The 21,104-nt window shown below is 43.1% G+C and overlaps 2 protein-coding genes across 8 annotated transcripts in view; one reads left to right on the top strand and one right to left on the bottom strand.

Moving 5' to 3' along the window:
- Nucleotides 1-17,328, bottom strand: part of LOC136837567 (uncharacterized) — a 131,119-nt gene extending 113,791 nt beyond the window's left edge. For 2 of the 3 annotated variants that reach the window (XM_067102439.1, XM_067102438.1), the window contains exon 1: nucleotides 17,129-17,328. In XM_067102439.1, the coding sequence (XP_066958540.1) occupies nucleotides 17,129-17,266 (138 nt within the window). In that variant the 5' untranslated portion in view covers nucleotides 17,267-17,328. The remainder of the gene's footprint in view (nucleotides 1-17,128) is intronic. The other variant, XM_067102440.1, reaches the window with a different exon arrangement.
- A 213-nt stretch (nucleotides 17,329-17,541) lies between these two features.
- LOC136837568 (BRISC and BRCA1-A complex member 1-like) overlaps nucleotides 17,542-21,104 on the top strand; it is a 76,101-nt gene continuing 72,538 nt past the window's right edge. For 3 of the 5 annotated variants that reach the window (XM_067102443.1, XM_067102442.1, XM_067102441.1), the window contains exon 1: nucleotides 17,555-17,672. Coding sequence is in view for 1 of the 5 variants with exons in the window: in XM_067102445.1 (XP_066958546.1) it covers nucleotides 17,619-17,672 (54 nt within the window). In the remaining 4 variants the exon portion in view is untranslated. Of the gene's footprint in view, nucleotides 17,673-17,886; nucleotides 17,915-21,104 lie in introns of those variants that run through there. The other 2 variants (XM_067102445.1, XM_067102444.1) reach the window with 2 other exon arrangements.

The following is a 21,104-nucleotide window of genomic DNA, read 5'->3' as shown; positions in this document are numbered from 1 at the left end:
TTTCACTTCCTCTCCACACAGCACAAGCCAATCTTCGACTTGTCCTCTCCATCCTTTATATTTGCCCTGTATCCCGTTACATCTAGGACAATCTCTTCTCCACTTCCATTCTACTCCTAAACGCTTACTGTCAGATCTGTTCATTTCTGACTAACCACGCTCTGCTGCCATTTGAATAAACATTCAGCCTGGCCAATATGCAACAATTACTCAATTTACACACCTGTTCCCATTGCACTGCTCACACAAGCCAGCTCATGACCCCAACAAACAACCTTTCGTCACCACTACTAACTCCTGATTCCATCACATCACCGTTTTCCCAACTACCCTCCTCCATATGTCTTATGACGTCACAACAACAACCAAAGCACCATTCCAAACATGAAGAGAGGACTGCCTTTACAAACACCCAATAAAATTAACAGCGTACTTTGTCTATATTTCTTAAGTGTATAATGCCTACACACCTACTTCACTAAACCATTTACTGAAAAATGACATTTTTATGATAAAATAAAGTTTTACATATACTTACCAAGTAATTACATGGCTATTGGTTCTCTAACCTACGGCAGCTTAAAAATTCAAAATTCATGCGGTGGCGCTACTATTGTTAGTGTGTAGTGTGTAGGTGACAAGGTCCTGCCCACCACCATCTGGGACTCGAGGAAACAACCTAGTGGAGAGCTCAATTCATTTTATGCTCTAATGTCAATGCAAAGGGAAGGAGGGCGGACTCCAATCATGTAATTACTTGGTAAGTATATATAAAAATTTATCATAAAAAGGTAATTTTTATATAAGTAACTTACCAAGTAATTACACAGCTGATACAACATTGTTAGGAGGTGGGAAAGAGCATGGACAAATTCTACTCCAAATCATTAAGTAAGTAATGAATCTGAAATAGAAAGGTTGCTAACATTGAATAAATGTTTGTTGTTTCCTTACCTGTTGAGAGAGCTGCTGCAGGTAGGTACTGCCTCTGGTCGGCACTTCTCTCGACTTGTAGTAGACGTGGCAATGTAGCCAAAGGTCACCCCTACATTAGTGGGAACTTTTCAGCAGAGGAAGTACACTGTATGCTGACAAAGTTTTAAGAGATGCCCTTGCCCTGGGCGAAGACCAGAATACAAGATGACAACACTATCACCTACACCACAGAATAAAACCATAACCCAACCATTACCATTAAAAAAATGAAACTGGTGGGTACTCCAGATACAATGTACCCCCAGGCTTCCCACTGACTCAAAACCTTAAGTCAAGGCGAGTGGACAGCAAAGGAACAGAGTTTCCCTATGCTTCCCTTCCTAGCATCAAGCCAGCCTCAGATAAAGGTCCTAAAGTGTTACAATTTTCAAACACTGTTTCTATGTCCTTGAGGCAGTGTGAGGCGAATATGGACTTGCATCTCCAGTGTCTCGACTGTAGGATCGTCGAAAGAGACAAGTTGTGTTTAAAAGTGAGGGAAGTTGCCACTGCCCTAATTTCGTGAGCCTTAACCTTAAGTAATGGAAAGGCTTCTTCCTGGATCTGAGAGTGGGCTTCTAATATTACCTATCTCAGAAAAAAGGATATGGCACTTTTGGATAGCGGGCGAACTGGGTTTTCTTACAGACCACCAAAGGCTGCTCGAAGGTCCTTTAATCTTTTTCGTCCTCTGAAGATAGCACCTGAGACACCTCACTGGATAGAGGAGTCTTTCTTCTTCCTGAGGTCCTAAGATATACATAAGGTTCTTGATGACGAAGGATCTAGGCCAGGGTTTAGAAGGGTCCTCGTCCTTAGCGAGGAAACCAAGAGCAAGAGAGCAGACTGTGTCCTCTTGTGCAAAACCTATTCTCTTGTCTATTGCCTGTAACTCGCTAATACGTTTGGCAGTAGCGAGAGCCACGAACAAGAGTCTTTTTCGTGAGATTCCTGAGGGAAACAGAACCAAGAGGTTCGAATTGAGGACCTGAAAGCCACTTCAGTACAACGTCTAAGTTTCATGAGACGTTGGAAGAACTTTCTTCCTTGGACGTATCGAAGGATTTGATCAAGTCACTGATATCTTGATTAGAAGACAGATCCATTCCTCTGTGCTTAAAGACTGGGCTGAGCATCGACCTATACCCTTCGATGGTAGAGGTCAATAGCTTCCTGACGGACTTTAGGAATATCAAAAAGTCGGCTATTTGACTTATAGATGTCTCAGAAGAAGAGACGTTATGGCTGCTGCACCACCTTCTGAAGACTGCCCATTTTGATCGGTAGAGCTTTCTAGAAGCAGCTCGTCTGCATCTCGCAATTGCCTCTGCAGCCTGTCTCAAAAAAATTTTTTGCTCTGATGAGGCACTTGACAGTCTGAAGCCTGTCAGGGCCAGAGCAGATAATCCTTGGTGAATCTGAAAAAGTGGGGTTGTCTGAGCAGAGACAGTTTTGGTGGAAGGAGTCTTGGGTAATCTACCAGGAGTCGAATCAAGTCTGGAAACCATCAGCCAAAACAGGGCTACTAGGGTCATGGAGGTATTCTGATGCGCCAACAGCTTGTTGATTACTTCCCTGATCATTCCGAAGGGAAGGAAGGCGTACGCATCTAAGTCTGTCCAGTCCAAAAGCATGGCGTCTGTGCTCCAAGCTTGAGGATCCAGGACTGGAGAGCAAAAGAGGCGAAGACGGTGGTTTCTCGACATTGCGAAAAGATCCACTGTGGGTTTGCCCCACAGTTTCCAGAGGTTGTCGCAGACTATCGGGTCTAAGATTCCATTCGGTTGGAAGGACCTGTTTGAGGCGGCTTAATTCGTCCACAATCACGTTCATTCTCCCTTGAATGAACCAGGTGACAAGAGTGACTTGGTTCTCCTCTGCCCACAGAAAGAGATCCTTCGCCGTTTTGCACAGAGAGAAGGAATGAGTGCCCCCCGTTTGTGAATATAAGCAAGTGCTGTGGTGTCTGTGTTTCCTACACTGCGAATGTAAGCAAGTGCTGTGATGTCCGTGTGTACTACAATCTTCTTGCCGAGGAGCAGATCTTTTATGCTGACGTGATGACGTGAGAATTCTGTTGTACTGTAGTCCATGTTCCGGGGACTTCCCGGCTGTCCAGAAGGGCGCCCCAGCCTAGGTCGGAGGAATCTGAATAAAATAGAAGGTCTGGGTGCACTGGGAAAAGAGACTTCCCTTCCTGAAGTCTTCCTCTGCACAACCACCACTGGAGATCCTCTTTGATTTCTGACGTAATTGGGAAGATGAAAGACTCTGGTTGGGTCTTTCTGCACCAGTTCACTGAGGAAAAACTGAAGGGGTCTCATGTGCAGTCTGCCTAATTTTACAAACTGCTCTAATGAAGCGAGGTTCTCCAGAAGACTCATCCACTGCACTGCTGAGCAGGAAGGAAGAGCAAGGAACTGACTGACAGTCTGAAGGCAGTTCTCCACTTTTTTGGGCGACAGAAAAGCCCAAACAGTCAGAGAGTTCAGTATCATCCCTAAATAGAGAATCTCCCAAGTTGGTGTCAGAGGGGATTTCTTTTTGTTTATGAAAATGCCTAACTCCTGTGTCAAGCGAAGAGTTCTTCTCAAGTCCTCCGCACACTTTTCCTCTGAAGACTAGTGGAGAAGCCAATCGTCTAGATATAAGTTGATACTGATTCCAAGAAGGTGAAGCCCAATTCCCCAGAGGAGCAAGGATTCGTGTGAAACTTGAGACGCTGTCGATAAGCCGAAGCATAGGACCCGGAACTGTAGTATCCTGTCCTGAAAAACAAAGCATAGAAATTTTTGTGAGTCTGGATGAACAGGGACATGAAAATACACATCCTGCATATCCAGGGTGACCATCCAGTCTCCCTGCTTTACTGAGGACATGACTGAGCGAACGGTCTCCATATGAAACTTCGTCTTCAGTACGAACACATTCAAGGCGCTGACATCCAGAACGAGCCTCCAGCCCCCCGAGGCCTTCAGAACCATGAATAGGCAATTGTAGAAACCCTCTGAGTGGGAATCTAGCACTTCTTCCACTGCACCTTTGGAAAGAAGGGTTTAGACTTCTTGAGAGAGGGCCAAAAACTTCGTGGAACCTTTTGAATACGCAGTCAAGGCAATTGGAGATGTAACTAAAAGAGGAGTCTTTACGAAAGGAATGGAGTAGCCCTCTTTGTGAACCTTGATCACCCAGGGATCTGCTCCTTTGCTCTCCCATTCTTTCTAATACAGTAGAAGTCTGGCTCCTACCTGGGCACGGAGGACTGACTTCTCACTTCTTGAAGGAAGACCTCTTAACGGACTTCGTAGGAGGTCGCAAGTTTGATCTCAGTCGAGGATGGGTCTTAGCTTTCCCTCCATGAAAGGGCTGAGACTGTAGAGGGAAGAATGATCTTGATGTGGAAGGCACAGGCTCCTTTGGACGTCTAGTGGACAGTGCCAACAAGTCAATGGTAGACTTACTCTTCAAGTCTGAAAGAATCTCCTTCACTGTGTTTTCAGGGAAGAGGTGAGACCTGTCTAAAGGGGCAAAAAGTAGAGCTGACTTTTGAGTTGGCGAGACTCCTTTTGAGGTGAACAAACACCAGAGTTGCCTCTTCTTAAGGACGCCCATACAAAATACGGAGGAGACTTCTAAAGAGCCATCTCTAATTGCTCTGTCTCAGCATGAAAGAACGCCTAGCCAATCAGAGACAAAATCTTCAGCTAGATCAGGACAGTCTTCAATCTTCCTCACTAGCGCCCTGATGGCCAAATCGAGGAAACTAAATATCTCAAACACCTTAAAAATATTCTTGATAAGATAATCCAGTTCAGCTGAGGAAAACATTATCTTGGCCGACGAAAAGGCTGTTCTACTAGCTGAATCCACCAGACCAGAGAAGTCCCCTTGGGAGGAGGCAAAAACTCCCAAGGAAGGAGCTTTCCCAGTGGCATAGTAAGAGCACCTCATCTTCAACAATTTGCTGGGCGGAAAAGCGAATGTCGCTTTGCCCTGTTCTCTCTTAGTGGCCAGCCAGACATGAACTTCTTTGAGAGCCTTCTTTGAGGAGAAGGAAAGAACTAGCTTGGATAACCTGGTACCTTCTGACGAATGCTTTTTCATGAAGAAGGTAGAAGCTGGAGAAGTAGGCAAAGCAGGCACGAAGAAATAAGGGAAATTATCAAGAGGAAACACAGAAGAGACGAGTAAGCAGAAGAGGGAACCGTACCCTGAACAATCTCCTCCTCCTCTAAAGAGATGGTAGACAATGATTTATCCTTGGACTCTGGAGCAGAAGAGGATTTCTTCAAAAAACCCATAAGCTCGGTTAACTGGCGCTTGAGTGGGCTAAAGAATCTTCCTGAACTGATGAGGAAGACGTAATAACAGAAGGTGCATGGGCTCCAGAAGCACAAGCTGGGAGTTCGGCTGTTGGAGTCGAAAGCTCAGGAGTTGGCGCCGGGCGCTCTAAAGCGGAAGTCTGGAGTGAGACAGCGTGGGCTGGGCACTCATTAGCGGTATTCTGGCACGAGATGGCAGGCGCCGGGCACTCAACAGCAGTCTTCTAGCACAAGACATCAGGCGCCGGGAGCTCATCAGCGGAAGTCTGGCACGAGTCAGTGGGCGCTGGGCGCTTGGAAGAAGTTGGGCGCTTAGTACTCTTATAGCGCTCAGGACTGTCTCTGAACAAATGACGACGATGAGCAGGAGAATCAGGCTGGACTTGAAAACTGCAGGAAGGTTGTGGGCTAGTCTCCCTGTACCTCTTGACAGCCAAGGGAGAGGTGTCTCTAAGATCTACGTCTCTTGAGAGGGCGTGAAGAAATGAAGTTTTCATAATAAAACTAATATTGTAATATTTACCTGAACACCTGAATTAGCCCTGGTCACTGACCAGCCTGAACTATATCACCATAATTTTACCCACAAAGTGGGTAATTAACTGCCAGTGTTACCAACGCTACAGGAAAAATCTTGTCAAATGAGTTACCTGAGGTACCGTTGACAACGCTGCTGCAAATACCGGCCAACAGAGGCTGACATCACCAACTGAGTCACTCACTACCAAAAATTGAAGTGGGGAGGAGGGTGGGAATCATACAGGTGTTCAGGTAAGTATTACAATATTAGTTTCATACTTCATATTGCAATACATTCCATGAGCACCTGAATTAGCTCGATTAACAAAATTTTAATGGAGGTGGGATCAATCTAATTCAGCCTGACCTGTCAACAGAGAATAAGCAGGTAACTCATTATCAACCTACTATGTGTAAATGTCACCATATCAATCATTGCTTTCAATGAAGAGATATGCTGGAGGGAGACCCATCTAGGTTGCTGCACGCCCCCTTTTTACAACCGTAGAGATGCTAACTCACTGATCTGCTCTGCATAGGATATCTATTCTGCTCTGCATAGGATATCTATTTAGTCATACACTCACCATATCAATCAATGCTCTCGGTGAAGAGACATACTGGAGAATGCTTTGATCATCAGTCAGGTCAGTACTGTCTTGGTCCATCGACCTCCCATGTGGCTCTTCAGAACCTCTCATGTATGGAGGAATACGAGGAACCTCCCATGTGACTATTCAGAGCCTCTCATGTATGGAGGAGTACAATGAACCTCCCATGTGGCTATTCAGAGCCTCTCATGTATGGAGGAGTACGATGAACCTCCCATGTGACTATTCAGAGCCTCTCATGTATGGAGGGGAATGAAGCAGTTTGCCGAGCCGCTGATCCTCCGAATAAGGCACAACGATCAACAAGCGAAGTAGTATCTCAGCGCCGACGAAAGAGCCTAGCCTACTAGAGAATCTCCTTGGAATCTCATAGGAAAATTATCAAAGACTAAGATACTTAAAAACGTACTAAACCTAAGTTCATGTGATTATACTATTACTGCTGCCTAAGATTCTAAAGACTAAAAGGAATTCCTCTATCTGGTTAACCTAAGAACCTCTGCACTAAGAGAATACCACCTCAGCTAAACGAACGCACCCTAGATAGTAGAGTTAGCCGCTATGAACGGACTAAGAGAATAACCCTCCGACGAGGCGAATTGAACATTCCAAGTAGCCGCCTCCAGAATGGAAGACACTGAACAATTCCTTAGAAAGGAAGATGAAGTGGCCATACTCCGAATATTGTGCGCTTGGGGTAATACAGAGCTTGAAGTCGACGATGAAGAACCCTGAGAAGCCTGGGAAATCATCTCCCTCTGAAAGTAACTAAACGCATTCTTTGACAGTAGACGGTAAGGATTCTGAGGAGAGACGAGAAGTGTAAGCGTACACGGACGGAGTTTCTCAACCTTTGATAAATAGACTTTTAATGCTTGCACCGGACATAAGAACATCTCCGCTGGATCGCTGGTAACGAACTCTTGCTGATAAAGAACCCTAAACGAACAAGGCAGAGGGTTAACCTCTGACTCCGACTTTGCCATGAATTTGAGAAGAGGAGACCAATACATATCATTTCCTGCCTAGGAAACCAGCCTAGAAACTGCCTGAAACTTGCCCACCTTTCTAGCTGTAGTTAAAGCCGTAAGAAAAAACACCTTCTTAATCAGTTCTTAACGTTAGAACTTCCGACAAATCCCACGGAGGAGCCCGAGTCGGCAAGACAGGACGTTTAATCTTAAAGGAACGTAATAAATCATGGATGATCTTACTACTAGAAATTTTCGGGAAGATGGAAACTACATGTACTGCTAGGTGTTGTGCGGTAGCCAGCAATTGCCAAATATGAAAGAACCTTGACTTTCCGAAGGAATAAAAGAAAATCTGCTATTTTGGCTATGGAAGGTCAAGAGATGGAATGACCTTCCTTACAACACCAACTTCTACACATTGTCAAGCTGACCTGGTAAAGCTTATGGGTTGACTTTCTCAAGCTGAAAGAAAGCTGAAAGAGAGTCTGGTCTGCCTAGCTGCTAGCTCGGCAGTTGCCTTGCAACTACGTTCAGCACATGAGGGTTTGGATAATTGTGAAAAAGCGGTTGTCTGAGAAGATCTTCCGCACAGGAAGGAACATCGGAACTTTCGTAAGGAACTTGGGAGTTCCGGAAACCAAGGGCGTAGGGCCAACAAGGAGCTATTAGAGTCATAGACATCTTGACTCTCTCCCGCAATTTCCTGATCACCTGATGAATGCGACCGAATGCAAAAAGCATACACCTGCATGTGATTCCAATTTTGTAACATTGCAACGGTGCCTATCGACATGGGGTCCACCACTGGTGAGAAATAAACCGGAAGACGATGGTTTAATCTCATTGCGAAAAAGTCCACAGATGCTGGCCACTTCTGGAGAACCTGACATAATACTTCCTGAGCCAAAGTCCACTCTCCCCCCAATACCTAACAAGAGTGACTTAATGAGTCAGCCAGTATGTTGAGACTCCTCAATACAAGTTGGGGGAGAAGAGACACTTTCCATTCTTCGCACCTTCTCAGGACTCTATGTGTTATAGTACTGAGTTCTGTTGATCTTGATCCCCCTGAGTTTATCAGATACGACACGGACTTACATTGTCGCAAAACAGAGCCACTAAGACTGAAAAACAACTGAGGGTTTCCTTTACAGGCCTGAGTTCCCGATGATTATTGACTCCTCTCGTTCCCCATCCCTCCAGAGGCCCGAAGCCTGGGATTCCTCCAAGGTTGCTCCCCAACCTTGATCTGAGGCATCTGAGTACAGATGAACGTCGGAAAGAGGGGAGTCGATAGACCTGGGTGTCAGAAGCACTTCTAAACACCACAGATGATCCGATAGTGAAGAATCACTCCAGACTATAACTGTGTTCTCGCTGCGGAAGTTCCAGCGATTCCTGAGACATACCTGAAGAGAAACACATCCGGAGACGAGACCCTGGAATTAAAAGAGAGAGAGAAGACATTCTCCCTAAAAGGCTTCTCCAAACTGGTACTGAATGTTCTCTGTTGGACAGGAACACTTCTACTTCCTGAAGGACTGACTGGATCCTCTCCACAGTTGGGGGAAAAAAACCTCAAAGGAAGACAGAGAGAATCCTCATCCCTGAAAGGTTATAGACTATGTTGGGACCAGGCAACTCTTGGCAAAGATTAGACGAATTCCTAGTATCTTGCATAGATTCAATAAGAAGTCCCTCGCCCTTACTAGCTCCTCTAAAGAGGAGGCAAGGATCATTCAAGGGCTAGATACTTCAACATTCTGTACCCTCGACGTTGCATAATTGCCGACACCGGAGACATGAGTTAGAAGCAACAAAGTTCGTCATACTGGCCACATCACCTGAACCCTGAGCAGCCACACAAATCATAGCCTCCTGTGACGCTACTGCTGACGATGACGACACGAAATTGACCATGGAGAAGACATCCTCCTCTCTTTTAAAAAGACTGTTGCAGAGCGCAAAAAGGCGCCCTCAACCAGAACCCTCTTATGTAGGTCTGGATAGTAAGGCAGAAGATGATTTGAAAAGAAGTCCCTCCTCTTCTTGCCAAAGAATGTTGTGCAGCTGCCCAAAATGTTAGTCTGGTATGCCAACCCCATCGAAACCGAAGTGATGAGGTTGTCAAACAGTACAGGGTTGGAGGGAGTATATCCAACTTGTTTGAGAAACTCCCATCAACCCAGACAACATCCACAAAGAGTGGGACAAGGCCTCAGACTGGCTGCGAAAAGTGTCCTCCAAAATACAAGCCTCACGAGATGTAACCGCTACCAAACGATTCAACGAAGGAACCCAAGAGAGAAAAGCCTCAACAGATTTGTTGAGAGGAACTCTGACACCGGCAGAAGGGTTACCCGCTACCCTATAGAATCCCTTCCAATTAGGAAGCAAGGTTGAATCCTGTCTACCCAATCCAATAAGAGAAGATAACCTAGAGTCCACCTCCCTCAACAACCGCCTGACTCAGCCAAACCAGACCAGTTTACTTGATGTTTGGGAGACTACTGGTTTAGTTGCATACAACGATTCAAACATTGCTTGGTTTGTTTGTGTAGGTTCCTCAGGAGCCTGGACTGCGAACAGAGAGAATGGATAAAGTCCACCATCCGCTTATACTCGCTTTCATTCACTGGAGAAAAAAAACCTATATCTGCTACTGGCTCCTCTTCTTCAAAAAAGCATTCTCTGTCAGACTGGTCCGACCGAACCAGGACAGGAAAAGAGACAGACTGACCACCTGCAAGAGCTGCACCCGATAACCCGGAACTCACTACACCAAGATGTGCGAGACCAACACCTGACATACCAGACCCCATCATACCTGAGCCAACCGTAACCCGGTTGCACAAACCTTGTACCTACTAAAGCTGATGACAAAACTCTTGAGCCAAATGCACTGGACTATGCAAACCCCACACCACCCAGTGACGATGACGTAACCCACACCACCCAGTGACGATGACGTAACACCTGGGCAACAAACGCCCACCCCCGCGAGCGGAGAGGCCACAACACCCGATCCACCCAATGCCAGATGAACCAACGCCGCACCAGGACGGGTATACTGAGCTGAAGTCACACTGATTAAGGGACAGGGAGGAAGAACTACCTAATGACCCGGAACCAAAGCCAAACCCACATTGAACACCATAGAAGGAGGAGCAGAAACAGCCAAGCCACAGGAAAAGTTGAGAAAGAAGTAGGAGGAGGAGGAAAAAGAAAGCAGCCACACTTGGAGTAACCACCGGAGCACCTAACTGCCGACGTTGGACAGGTGGAGAACGTACCAACTGGTCCAGTACTCAAAGGTGTTTCTCAGGACAAGCTACAAGCTGCGGAACCAATGGGGACCGAAGAAGGAAAATTACCGGCTACTCTAGTGAAAAGGAGAGGCTGAGGACACCATCGGTACTGATACACTCGATGATGATGCAGACGAAACGGCAAACGTAGTAGCATCCGCAAGAACCGCGGTGGACACATTACGTTTTAAATCCAGTAAAGGAAGAAAATAAGGAATTGCAGAAGACTCCTCACCCGCCTGTGAAGCATCTAGACCAGAAGCCTGAGAAAACTACAGGACCCGTGTAAGGTGCTAAAGAAGGCAGCCCCGCCAAAGAAGAAAAGAGCGCAAAAAATAGTTAATTTAGCGACGCAGAATAACTGTCCGCAAAATTTAGCATCATGAGAAGAATAGCAGCTGTGTTGTGATGCCAGAAGACTGATATTTAGGAGTTAGGAAGTACTTTGCCATGGATTTATTGCATGTGTTAGATGTGAACAGTAAGCTAAGTGTGTTGTTTAAAAACAGTTACGGCAGAGGAAGTGTACAATTCCTGTGTTAGTGAAGTGTAGTTCGAAAATTCACGCTTGTTAAAATACGTGTGACAACATCTAGCAGCTTGGCGCATATGCCTGCCATCGTCTCACTCCCACAATTCAAAGACCATAATATCCAGTTCAGATTTACATTTAATGTAAATCTGCTGGCTGTACACCTACCTCAACCCTGAAGAGAGAGAGGGGGCCGCTGAAAGTTCCAACATTACATGATTGCACCAATGAAAATTCTTTGCTCTGCTGACTCAATGGCAAAGAAAACAGGATGAGCGAAAGAAGACTCCGAAGAGACCCAATAAAGAAGATTGCGTAAAGACATTGGGAGAAGGCTTAGAAGAAATCGAAAAAATAAAGGAAAACTCAGAAGCAGCAGAAGAAGCCAAAGTTTTTTTTTTTTTTTTTTTTTTTTTAGAAAGAAAACTAGACCGACTCTGTTCCCCCTTGATAATCTTGACAGACATCACTAGCAAACTCAGGAAAATTCTTCAAGATATGATCATGAATATTGGAAAACCCAAAATTGAAAACACTGCCTAACTAGTAATCTATAACCCTGTGACAAACCCAACAATTCTGCATTGTACTGAGCCAAATTGAAAACCCTACCACCAGAATTACCACCACCGCAAGACGAACCAAATTCATCCACCAAAGGAAAAGGAACCTTCAAGGATGAAGGGGCATACTCCAACACTACAGAACCCAACAAACCTGAAACCACACCCGAACAACGAACCACGGACTTAGAAACCTTCTGTTGTAAAGAACTCGGAGCAGGAAATAAAACCAAAGATGGATCCAAGACAGAGTTGTCACACTAGAAACCCCAACTAACCCGAACCCGAAGAAGACTGCACTTTCCACTTCTCTTCCTGAACTTAAACCTTGAGTAGGAAGGGGGGAATCTGCTGCCAACACTGCCTGCTCCGTACCGGGGGTGCTGGCAGAACCTACCTTCGAGGCTTGCTGTTCTCCATGACCCCCGGCACCTGTTAGGGCTGGTTCTGGAACAGGCAGGGGGGCTGAAAAAGAACGATTAGAATCAACTAACTACTACAATCAATATCTCTGTTCTCTGTTAACTTACCCATCAGGCTAGAAATAGGCTAGACATACTGGATGATAAACTGTCCTCTAACTTCTTGAATAACTCTGAATCTAATGCTTCCTTATCTACTGATTGTAACCCTACAGCTGATCCTGACCTATGCTTACTCTTCGAGGTAAAGGATTTCCTGTGTTCTTTCAAATAATCCTCCATTTGATCTACTGACCAAGACCTATACTTGTCCCATCTCTGACTGACATTACACTGTACCTTCCTACACAGAATAATGTCCATCATGTTTGAGGGTACTCATCCTACGCTTGCAAGACATGCAGGACCGATGAGCGGCAGCATCTCCAGCAGTAGAAGCCTCAGTCGCCGAAGATGTAGACGAAGTGGAAGCAGCGGCGCTAGCGGACGGCAACGTCTTCTTGTCTGACTTGTCCAATCGAGTCCAAAGTACCGATCCAAAGTTAAAACCAGGAGAGAAGTTCCAAATTCAGTCAATAAAGTATAAATCCAGGAGAAAAGGCGTTGAAAACAGTCCAAAATCGTAATCTAATGTCCAAATTCTTTAAATGGGGGTCAGGCTAAATAACCAAAAGTTCGCCTGATTTGGGACACACCCACACAGCATGGCGAACAAATAACATTTGGGGATGTTGGCCTCTGTTGGCCAGTATTTGCAGCAGCATTGTCAACGGTACCTCAGGTAACTCATTTGACAAGATCTTTCCTGTAGCGCTGGTAATGCTGACAGTTAATTACCCACTTTGTGGGTAAAATTATGGGGATATAGTTCAGGCTGGTCAGTGACCAGGGCTAATTCAGGTGTTCAGGGAGCATATTGCAATATAGAGTAGCGATATGGGAGCTTCTTGCGTGGACTGGAACATTCCGAATCTGAAGAAAGTTGATGCACAGGAACGCCTTTCCAATAGCGTTTAGTCAAAGTCTGGGAGCGCACAACAGTCTCGACAGAGGGGGCGACTGCCTGTGGGCAAACCCCACCAGCCTCCCTTGGACCTCTGGTATGTCTTCTCCCCGGTGCGGGGGAGAGGGACAGTGACCTTCGTCTAGGAGCACTGGTGGGACGGACAGCCACCTCCTCAATATTCACAGCACTCTCACTTCTCACTGCACTGTCAATACTTCCATTTTTTTCCATTGGAGATTTAATAGCTCATCCCATTTCCATAATAGTTCTTGATAATACACTAAATTTCTGATCGAACCTTGATTCAAGGCTGGCAATGGCACTAACAGCAGAATCATGGAAACCTGGAAGAGGAGTAGGTGGTAAAGTAGGAGGACTTAGGATAGGAGAAGGAGGAGGAATTGGAGGAGTGGTAGTTCTATCATCCCCTACATTATCCAAAGGAATGGAATCTGCATTGGCCCTACTTTCAGCCCTAATGGCTACTTTCCTCTTCTTATCTCTTTCTAATTTCTCTAGATGAGATTTCAAGGTTTTCCATTTCTTATCCTCCCAATCCTGACACTCTATGCAAGTATTATCCTTACTAGGTTCTTGGCCTCTACATTTAGAGCATTTTGTATGAGAATCGTATGAAAGCTTAGTTAGCCTAGTTCTACAACCCTCAGAACAAAAGCGAATACTAGATGAACTGGAATCCGACACTGTTAAAGTAATACCCAAAATTAACTAGAACAACAATTTAACAATGATAGCAAGCCACAAAACAACAAATTCTGAATACTTCACCAAATTCGTGCAAGGAAAAAACTGAAAAGCAAAGAAGCAACTGTGTGAAATTTCCGATGTTGACCGAAAGCCGGCAGAAAATGAATTGAGCTCTCCGCTGGGTTGTTTCCTCGGGTCCTGGATGGTGGGCGGGACCTTGTCACCTACACACTACCGATAGTAGCGCCACCGCGCGAATTTTGAATTTTTAAGCTGCCGTAGATCAGGGAACCAATAGCTATGTAATTACTGTACTTGGTAAGTTACTTTTATAAAATTACAAAATAATGGTATAATGATTAAATTCATAAAACTGGCAGATAATCAGCATATACATATGCAAATGCATGCTAGCCTATAGGCTAGGATTACACATCAACTTTACTTAACAAAACCCCATTCATGTATGTGACCTTGTTGAACAAAACTTACTGAAAACCTCATTCTACTTCACAAACCTTTGAATAATTTATTGTATTTAACATAAAATTTTCTTTACATTTGCAAGTTTAAGCACTCATAAATTCATTGTCACCACAGAGTTACCCACTGGAGGCAGAGTTGGAGGGGAGTGCTACAAAGTGTTTTCTAACATACCACCTTATCCCTACTTTTGTTTTCTCTTGTAGATTACAGTAAAATTATTATTAATAATATTTTTCCTGGTATCCTAGCTGTTCATATATAAATAAGATTTCTTTTCTTAATACTCCCCTATGAAAAAGGTTCTCATATGACATCTCACATGGCATACTGAACACCAGTGTGCCACCATGTGCACAATCCATACCAAACCCAAGTGGCAGGAAGATACTGTATGAGAATTTTCCATTGTAACAGCAGCCATGAAAACCTTGACCACAACACAAAACCTTTACTGACCTGAGAAACAGAGCAGAAAACTGATCAGTCCTGTACCAGCAGATCCCTATCATGAGCAGTACTGGAACAGGGCAGTGATAAACAGATCATGCAAAGATCAGCATAAGCAGAGTGCTGATATCATTAGAGAGATACTTGCCTATACATAATACAGTATATACAGTACACAAAAATCCTCACACCATAATTCTAATGTCTGGATGTTTTTGGCTATCTGAAAACAAACTCTCCTGCAGGAACACGCCTAAAACAGTCTTACTCTAGAATATAAACTAAAGTGCAAGCACATCCTAATATAACTAGAGCTGCTGCTTGCATGCTGGCAGCTAATCAGAAACTGTCCAGTACTCTGCAAGTAGGCTGGTTCTGTGACAAACATTGTAAGAGCATGAGCTATCACAATAGCCACTGGTAAGTTATCAAACTGCTTGCATGGATTAGAAAGGCAAGAAATCCTTATATCTCAATCAACCCCTGAACACAGTATCAGGGCCTGGGTAGTGTAGGATGCAGATGGCGCACATAAAAAGACACCACACGTGCATGAGCAAAAACAGTCCACAGGCACAAGTAGGATCTGCACATGAGCACTAGCATACTTTTATTGCTAACTGTCCAAAGTGACTACTATATGGAATAGCTAGTAGTCCATCAATATAAATTTTCTAAGTAATTTTTATTTTTCTAGGTATACAAACCTAAGCCTTTTATACAAGAGAATTTTTCAGTAAAAGCTGAAAACTGGTTGAAAACTTAGCTAACCAGGTAGTTAACGGGTAGAGATCGCGAGTGAGTGGGGGGAGTATCCCTCACTCACCAATCATCGCTTTCACCTTCCTTTAGCTGCAGGGACTGAGAAGTGTTGTTAAGGTGGGAAAGTATATAAAAGGCATTAGTTTGTATGAGTATACCTAGGAAAAATATTAACTACTTCTTTAAAATTCGTTATTTGTTCCTATAGAACCAAAAGCTTGATAAGCTATTTGGCTAAATAGTCCAGAGAGAGCCCAATCACTGAGCTATTATCATGATTTGTACACTCAAGACAATTATTACATAAATATGCAGAGTATTCTGAAAAGAAAACCACAACACCATTACTATCATGCCATGTATTAACTGAAATTTCCCACCTGCCCGCCAATATGGCAGTGGTTGTTCAATTCACCTCCCCAAGGGCCCAGACGGCCTCATAGGCAACAATATTTCATGCTGTTTCAAATATTACCCTACTCATATAATTCGCACACAAGAAATTATTAAAATACATTTTATTCACACTTGCACAGCCATATGGAAATTTCATTCACCTACAATGGCAAAAAATAGTTATTTAAAGCCCATCTTTTGTTTTTTTGACCTGATGGACTGCTTGTTACAAGCTCATCATTTGTAACCAGATCTTACCTACCTAACCTAATTTAGGGGGATGTGCCCTGATCTGGCCAGGGGGGGATTTGCCCCTTCTGAATGTCCCCAAAAACCTATAACCTGTCCCGGTTGGCGACTGGCAGGAATCTGGCCGCACAACTGAAGTAAAGTTTGGTAATTCTGAGTGTTAGCTCCATGCCTGTCTTTACCTTGGAAACTGGTTTTTTCTACACTTTTAGGGGTTCTGACACTGGCGGTGCATCTGTTTGTTGTCGGCCAAATGGAATGTCCCTTCGCTGCATATAGTACTGACCCGGGGGGGTCCGGTACCCATACGTTAACAAGTTATTGCACTTGCTGGATGGGATATGAACTGCTCCAAACAAACATACCCGTGCTCTGTCTTGTGAAGATCGTGTACGGAAACCCCTTGTTGGATGGACTTCAGGGGTCAATTACAGGTTAATTACATTCATGCAAAAAAATTGAAGTAAATCCATAATTAGCAACCAAAAAACTGTAGAAAAAGTCAAGTTAGAATGAGATCGCCGCCGTGGGGCTACTACTTCGATCTACCTAAAGTTTTACCATGTTTTACGTAGTCTAAGCTAGTCCAGCCAATTAGCCAAGGCTAGGCTAGCTCAGCTAGGCCTAAACTACTACAGGTTAGTCTTGCTTTCGGCCGACATTCACGCGGCCCTCGGCGGGCCCAATGTTGCTTATCAGCTTTCAAAGGTTTCCCTGAAAACGTCGGCAGCCATTGCGTTAGTTTCTCAAGCACAGCGAAGCCGATAGCAGTAGCCTAGCCTAGTCCTGGACTAGGCCTAGGCTATGTCTTCCCTAGAATTCAGGAGAGGCATAAGCAAGCAACTCACCTTGGCCAACTTCACAAGATACTCCGGAGGACCTGAAGAACTCGTGGGCCGGGTCTTGCCTCTAGACTTTGGCGAGGGCTCGGCGGAGGCATTATTCGATCCGTAATTTTGGGATTCACTGGAACCTTGGTTGCCCATTGTTGTTTTGACTGACGACGACTTGACTGCAATAAAGATTTCAAGGGCACTGCCATCGAGGTTACTGTTGCAGCAAGAGCATCGCGGTCGTCTCCTCTATATAGTATTGGATTCTATTCGTTGTCGGGATTTTAATGTTCCTGGAGTAATGAATGTCATCACGTTTTCTTTCACACTTTTACGTAAAATTATTTGCTTTGTAATATAATTGGACAATAATACAACTAAAGGAAGCCTTTTCCAATTCGTACGACCTTCCTGCTAGACATATATTTTCTCCTCTAGGATAGTATTCAATCGCATAAATGGTCGAAAGAACCGGACATCGAGAATCTATAGAAATCAGCTGATCATGAAAACATTGGCGGGTTGGCTTCGACTTTTAACTAGGACGGGGAACTGCGAGGTACAGTGACCGATTTTGTTTCAACCATAGTTGGTATTAAAAGCAGACTGAATGGTATTAAGAGCAGACTGAATGGATTTTTGAAATGGAGGCTTTTACTTAATTCTGTTTGGCTATTTTAATTTCCAGTCAATTACGATAACCGTGTATTTTTTTCGTATTGGTTATGTAGTTTTTTGTTTTTTTTTTATCTCTCTTATCTCCGGCAGTTTAATGCAGTTACTATAAGGAACCTGAAAAAGGTGAATACGAGGGCAAGAACCTGTCAGAAGGGTAGAAAGTGCATGAGTTTTGGGTGGGGAGAACATAAAACAAGTAATTAGGTCCAGTAACAATATAATCTTATCAGTTACAAATATCAGGTTGCCCAAATGCATGTGTATCAGTAGTAACGGTCACTGAAATATTTTGTAAAATTTTATTTTAAACAATTATTGCATTTTGGACACGAAAATATAATTAATATTAGTGTTTTACTTTACACTGTTAGGCTCTCTGATATTTGAGTTTTTATGCTGTGATCTTAAATCTCCTTAACATGATTAGTACAAAGGTCATGCTCAAATCTGCCGCAAATTTAGAGTTACCGTGATATTTACTGTCCTTTGTTTATACTGAAATATTCAGTCTAATGGGACAGGTAGGGAACAGGGTGCTCATGGGAGTGTTTCTGGTAATAAATACTTTACATCAAAAGAAACAAACACCAGAAATGTTTAAAGCATACATTAAAGCAAGGGAAAATTATATTTTCAAGTACAAAATGTGATAGTGGTTGTAAGTAAAATTGTACCTATCATTTTCCAATGTTTTAATGTGTGCTTTAAATGTTTCTGACATTTTTTTCATTGGCAAATTACCTACCTACCACACCTAACCTAATTTAGGGTACCAGGTGCTTATTAGTTTGAAAATATTCCATAAACTTGCCTTAGATTAATCTGAATGAGAACTATCAGTGGAATTAAGGTTTTTGTGTTTTACTCCTTTGTGTTTCACCCCACACCAAAACCCTGGTTTCCCACTGTGGTCCCCCATTTTGTAGGATACAAGGATGGGGTCCACTATGTATAAAAGTGCTGTACCCATTTGCTAACAAAACTTTCAAAAATGTTTGGAGCACACATTAAAAGGCAGGAAAATTATATTTTCAAGTCCAGAATGCAATAGCCAAATGGTTTAATGTACAATAATACCAAAAAATTTTTAAAACATGAAAAAGTAGCATGGATACATCCTAGGCTAACCGAACCCTTCCTAACTAAACCTAATGTAACCTAGGCTTATCTAGGGGGGGGGGTGGCTTTGCCCCCTTTCCTTCCCAACCTGAAGTAGAGTACCATGGAAATTTTAGATTAAAGTGTGGAAGTGCCTCCTGACATAACCTAACTAGGCTGCTGGGGATTCTTTTAGATCCTTGATCCCTGCCTTAGAGTGCCCTAACAGCCATACTGGTAGATACAGGGATTCATCCTAAACTAATCTGACATAGGACACTGGATCTTTACTTGGCTTAATATTGAAGAGGCCCTCCTGTTCTAAAATAATCTAGAACATCATAATTCATGTACTGTAAGTGAAATACAGAAATTTATCCCAATGGAACCTAGCACACTGGGTCTTAATGAAGTGGGCTGCATCCCTGTCTCCCTCTCAGCATTGTACACAGCATACTCCTTACTTTGAATTTGGGAGGTACACAGCTAGGAAACTTACATTTCCTCTTATCTCATTCTCAGTCCCTATATACAGTAGATTGAAACTCCCAGTTAAGGTTTTTCATTTTTTGGAGGAGAGGCATGTATCATTGCAAGGAATGACAATGAAAAATCCCACATGGATAAAGAGTTGATTTACATTTTTTATAATTTTAAATGTGATTTAAGATCTCCATCAACATTTCTTGCACACAGAAATGTCACAAAGCAGCCATAGTTAAGCTGAAGAAACTTTCATGAAAACTTGGAGTCAAAAAACATCTGAGTACTAAAGCATTAGAATTTATGAAGTATTAATTGGCTGGAACATTTAACAATTTATATGCAGCAGAATTAAAAAAAAAAACTACCTGAACAACTTTAGAATAGCATGTGTGCTAAATGTCTGTTACCTCCCAGTTTTGGCTGTCTAATAAGAATTTATTGAACAAACACCTTCAAAACAATAACATTAAACCTAGGAATTGATGCAAGACCTCATATTTTTTTCAATAAGTACCTTAATTATTATTTAATTTTTTCAAATATTCCATATGAAAAAAATGCCAAAAGGACCATCCTTCAACTGTGTCATAAAATCTTGACAAAGCAAACATTTGGTTTTGTTTGGGAACTTACCACAGTAGAGTAACTGAAAATAATTAAATAAATGTTTGACTACATTATTTCAAATCAGTACCACAGGCTGTGGCTCTTGAACTTCAGTTGTACACTCTAATGTCTTTAGGGGGTTCAGGAGATTCCAGTGTGCCAATATCCTCAAAAGACATAGGCTACATCCTTGGTGGGTACTACTCATATGAAACATTAAACCTAGCTTGTTGGTATTGTGAAATTAAAGCACAGTGGCAGATTTTTTATTCTTTTAGGTTTCTTTACTAGGTTCCACCTGGTTCTGGTGACAGGTTGAGGCCTAGTCTTTGCAAGGGTGCCTTTAATGTCTTACCTGAGGACACCTCAGCAACTGCAGAACCTTTACTCTTATTTTCTTAAATACATGTATGTAACATTATTCATTGAATCACTCTGCATATTTGTTATAACTTGTCAAATCTGCAATAGCCAAGTTTGTCACAACACTCAACAACAAGAAGACTGTTTCTGCTTGAAACTTTTAATACAACATATCAGTGGGTAAATATTATATTCTCATTTATTCACCAAGTTAAACAACAATAGGACAGTCAACATAATCAGTGTGCCCCATTGCTGACCATTGCTCACTTGACAAGATATCACTTGATCTTGGTAGCAATTTGAGGAAGCATAAGTAGAATGTATGGGAAGAGTGAAAGAGAGGGTAAAAGGCAAGCCCCCTACTATAGACTCCATTTATTTTTTTACATTCCAGTATCAAAAATGTAACCAGTCTTTAGACTGCCAGGTTTTAGGACTCTTTGTGGATATCAAATACAGTAAGAGTGGTTCTTTATAGAATGTTTTGCATTGCAGCTGTTGTCTTGAGTAAACATGATTCTAAGCAGGCATCCAAGAATTTTGATGGTAAGTCCTGGAAGCACTCTTTTGTGGGTAGTGAATTTGTGCACTCTACACATTTGCTCAAGTTTACCATGGTTGTATGGGGTTTGTAGTTTCAATACCCCCAGACTTTGCGTTCCTTCCTGCTACTACTTCATATGACCATTCTGCTGTGAGTGAGAACTCTACCTTTTCACACAGTTCTAAGTATTCTGACAAGTCTCATTTCTTGGCT

Source organism: Macrobrachium rosenbergii, chromosome 59, assembly GCF_040412425.1.
Source record: "Macrobrachium rosenbergii isolate ZJJX-2024 chromosome 59, ASM4041242v1, whole genome shotgun sequence".
NCBI lineage: Eukaryota > Metazoa > Arthropoda > Malacostraca > Decapoda > Palaemonidae > Macrobrachium > Macrobrachium rosenbergii.
This window is presented reverse-complemented; position numbering and strand designations above follow the sequence as displayed.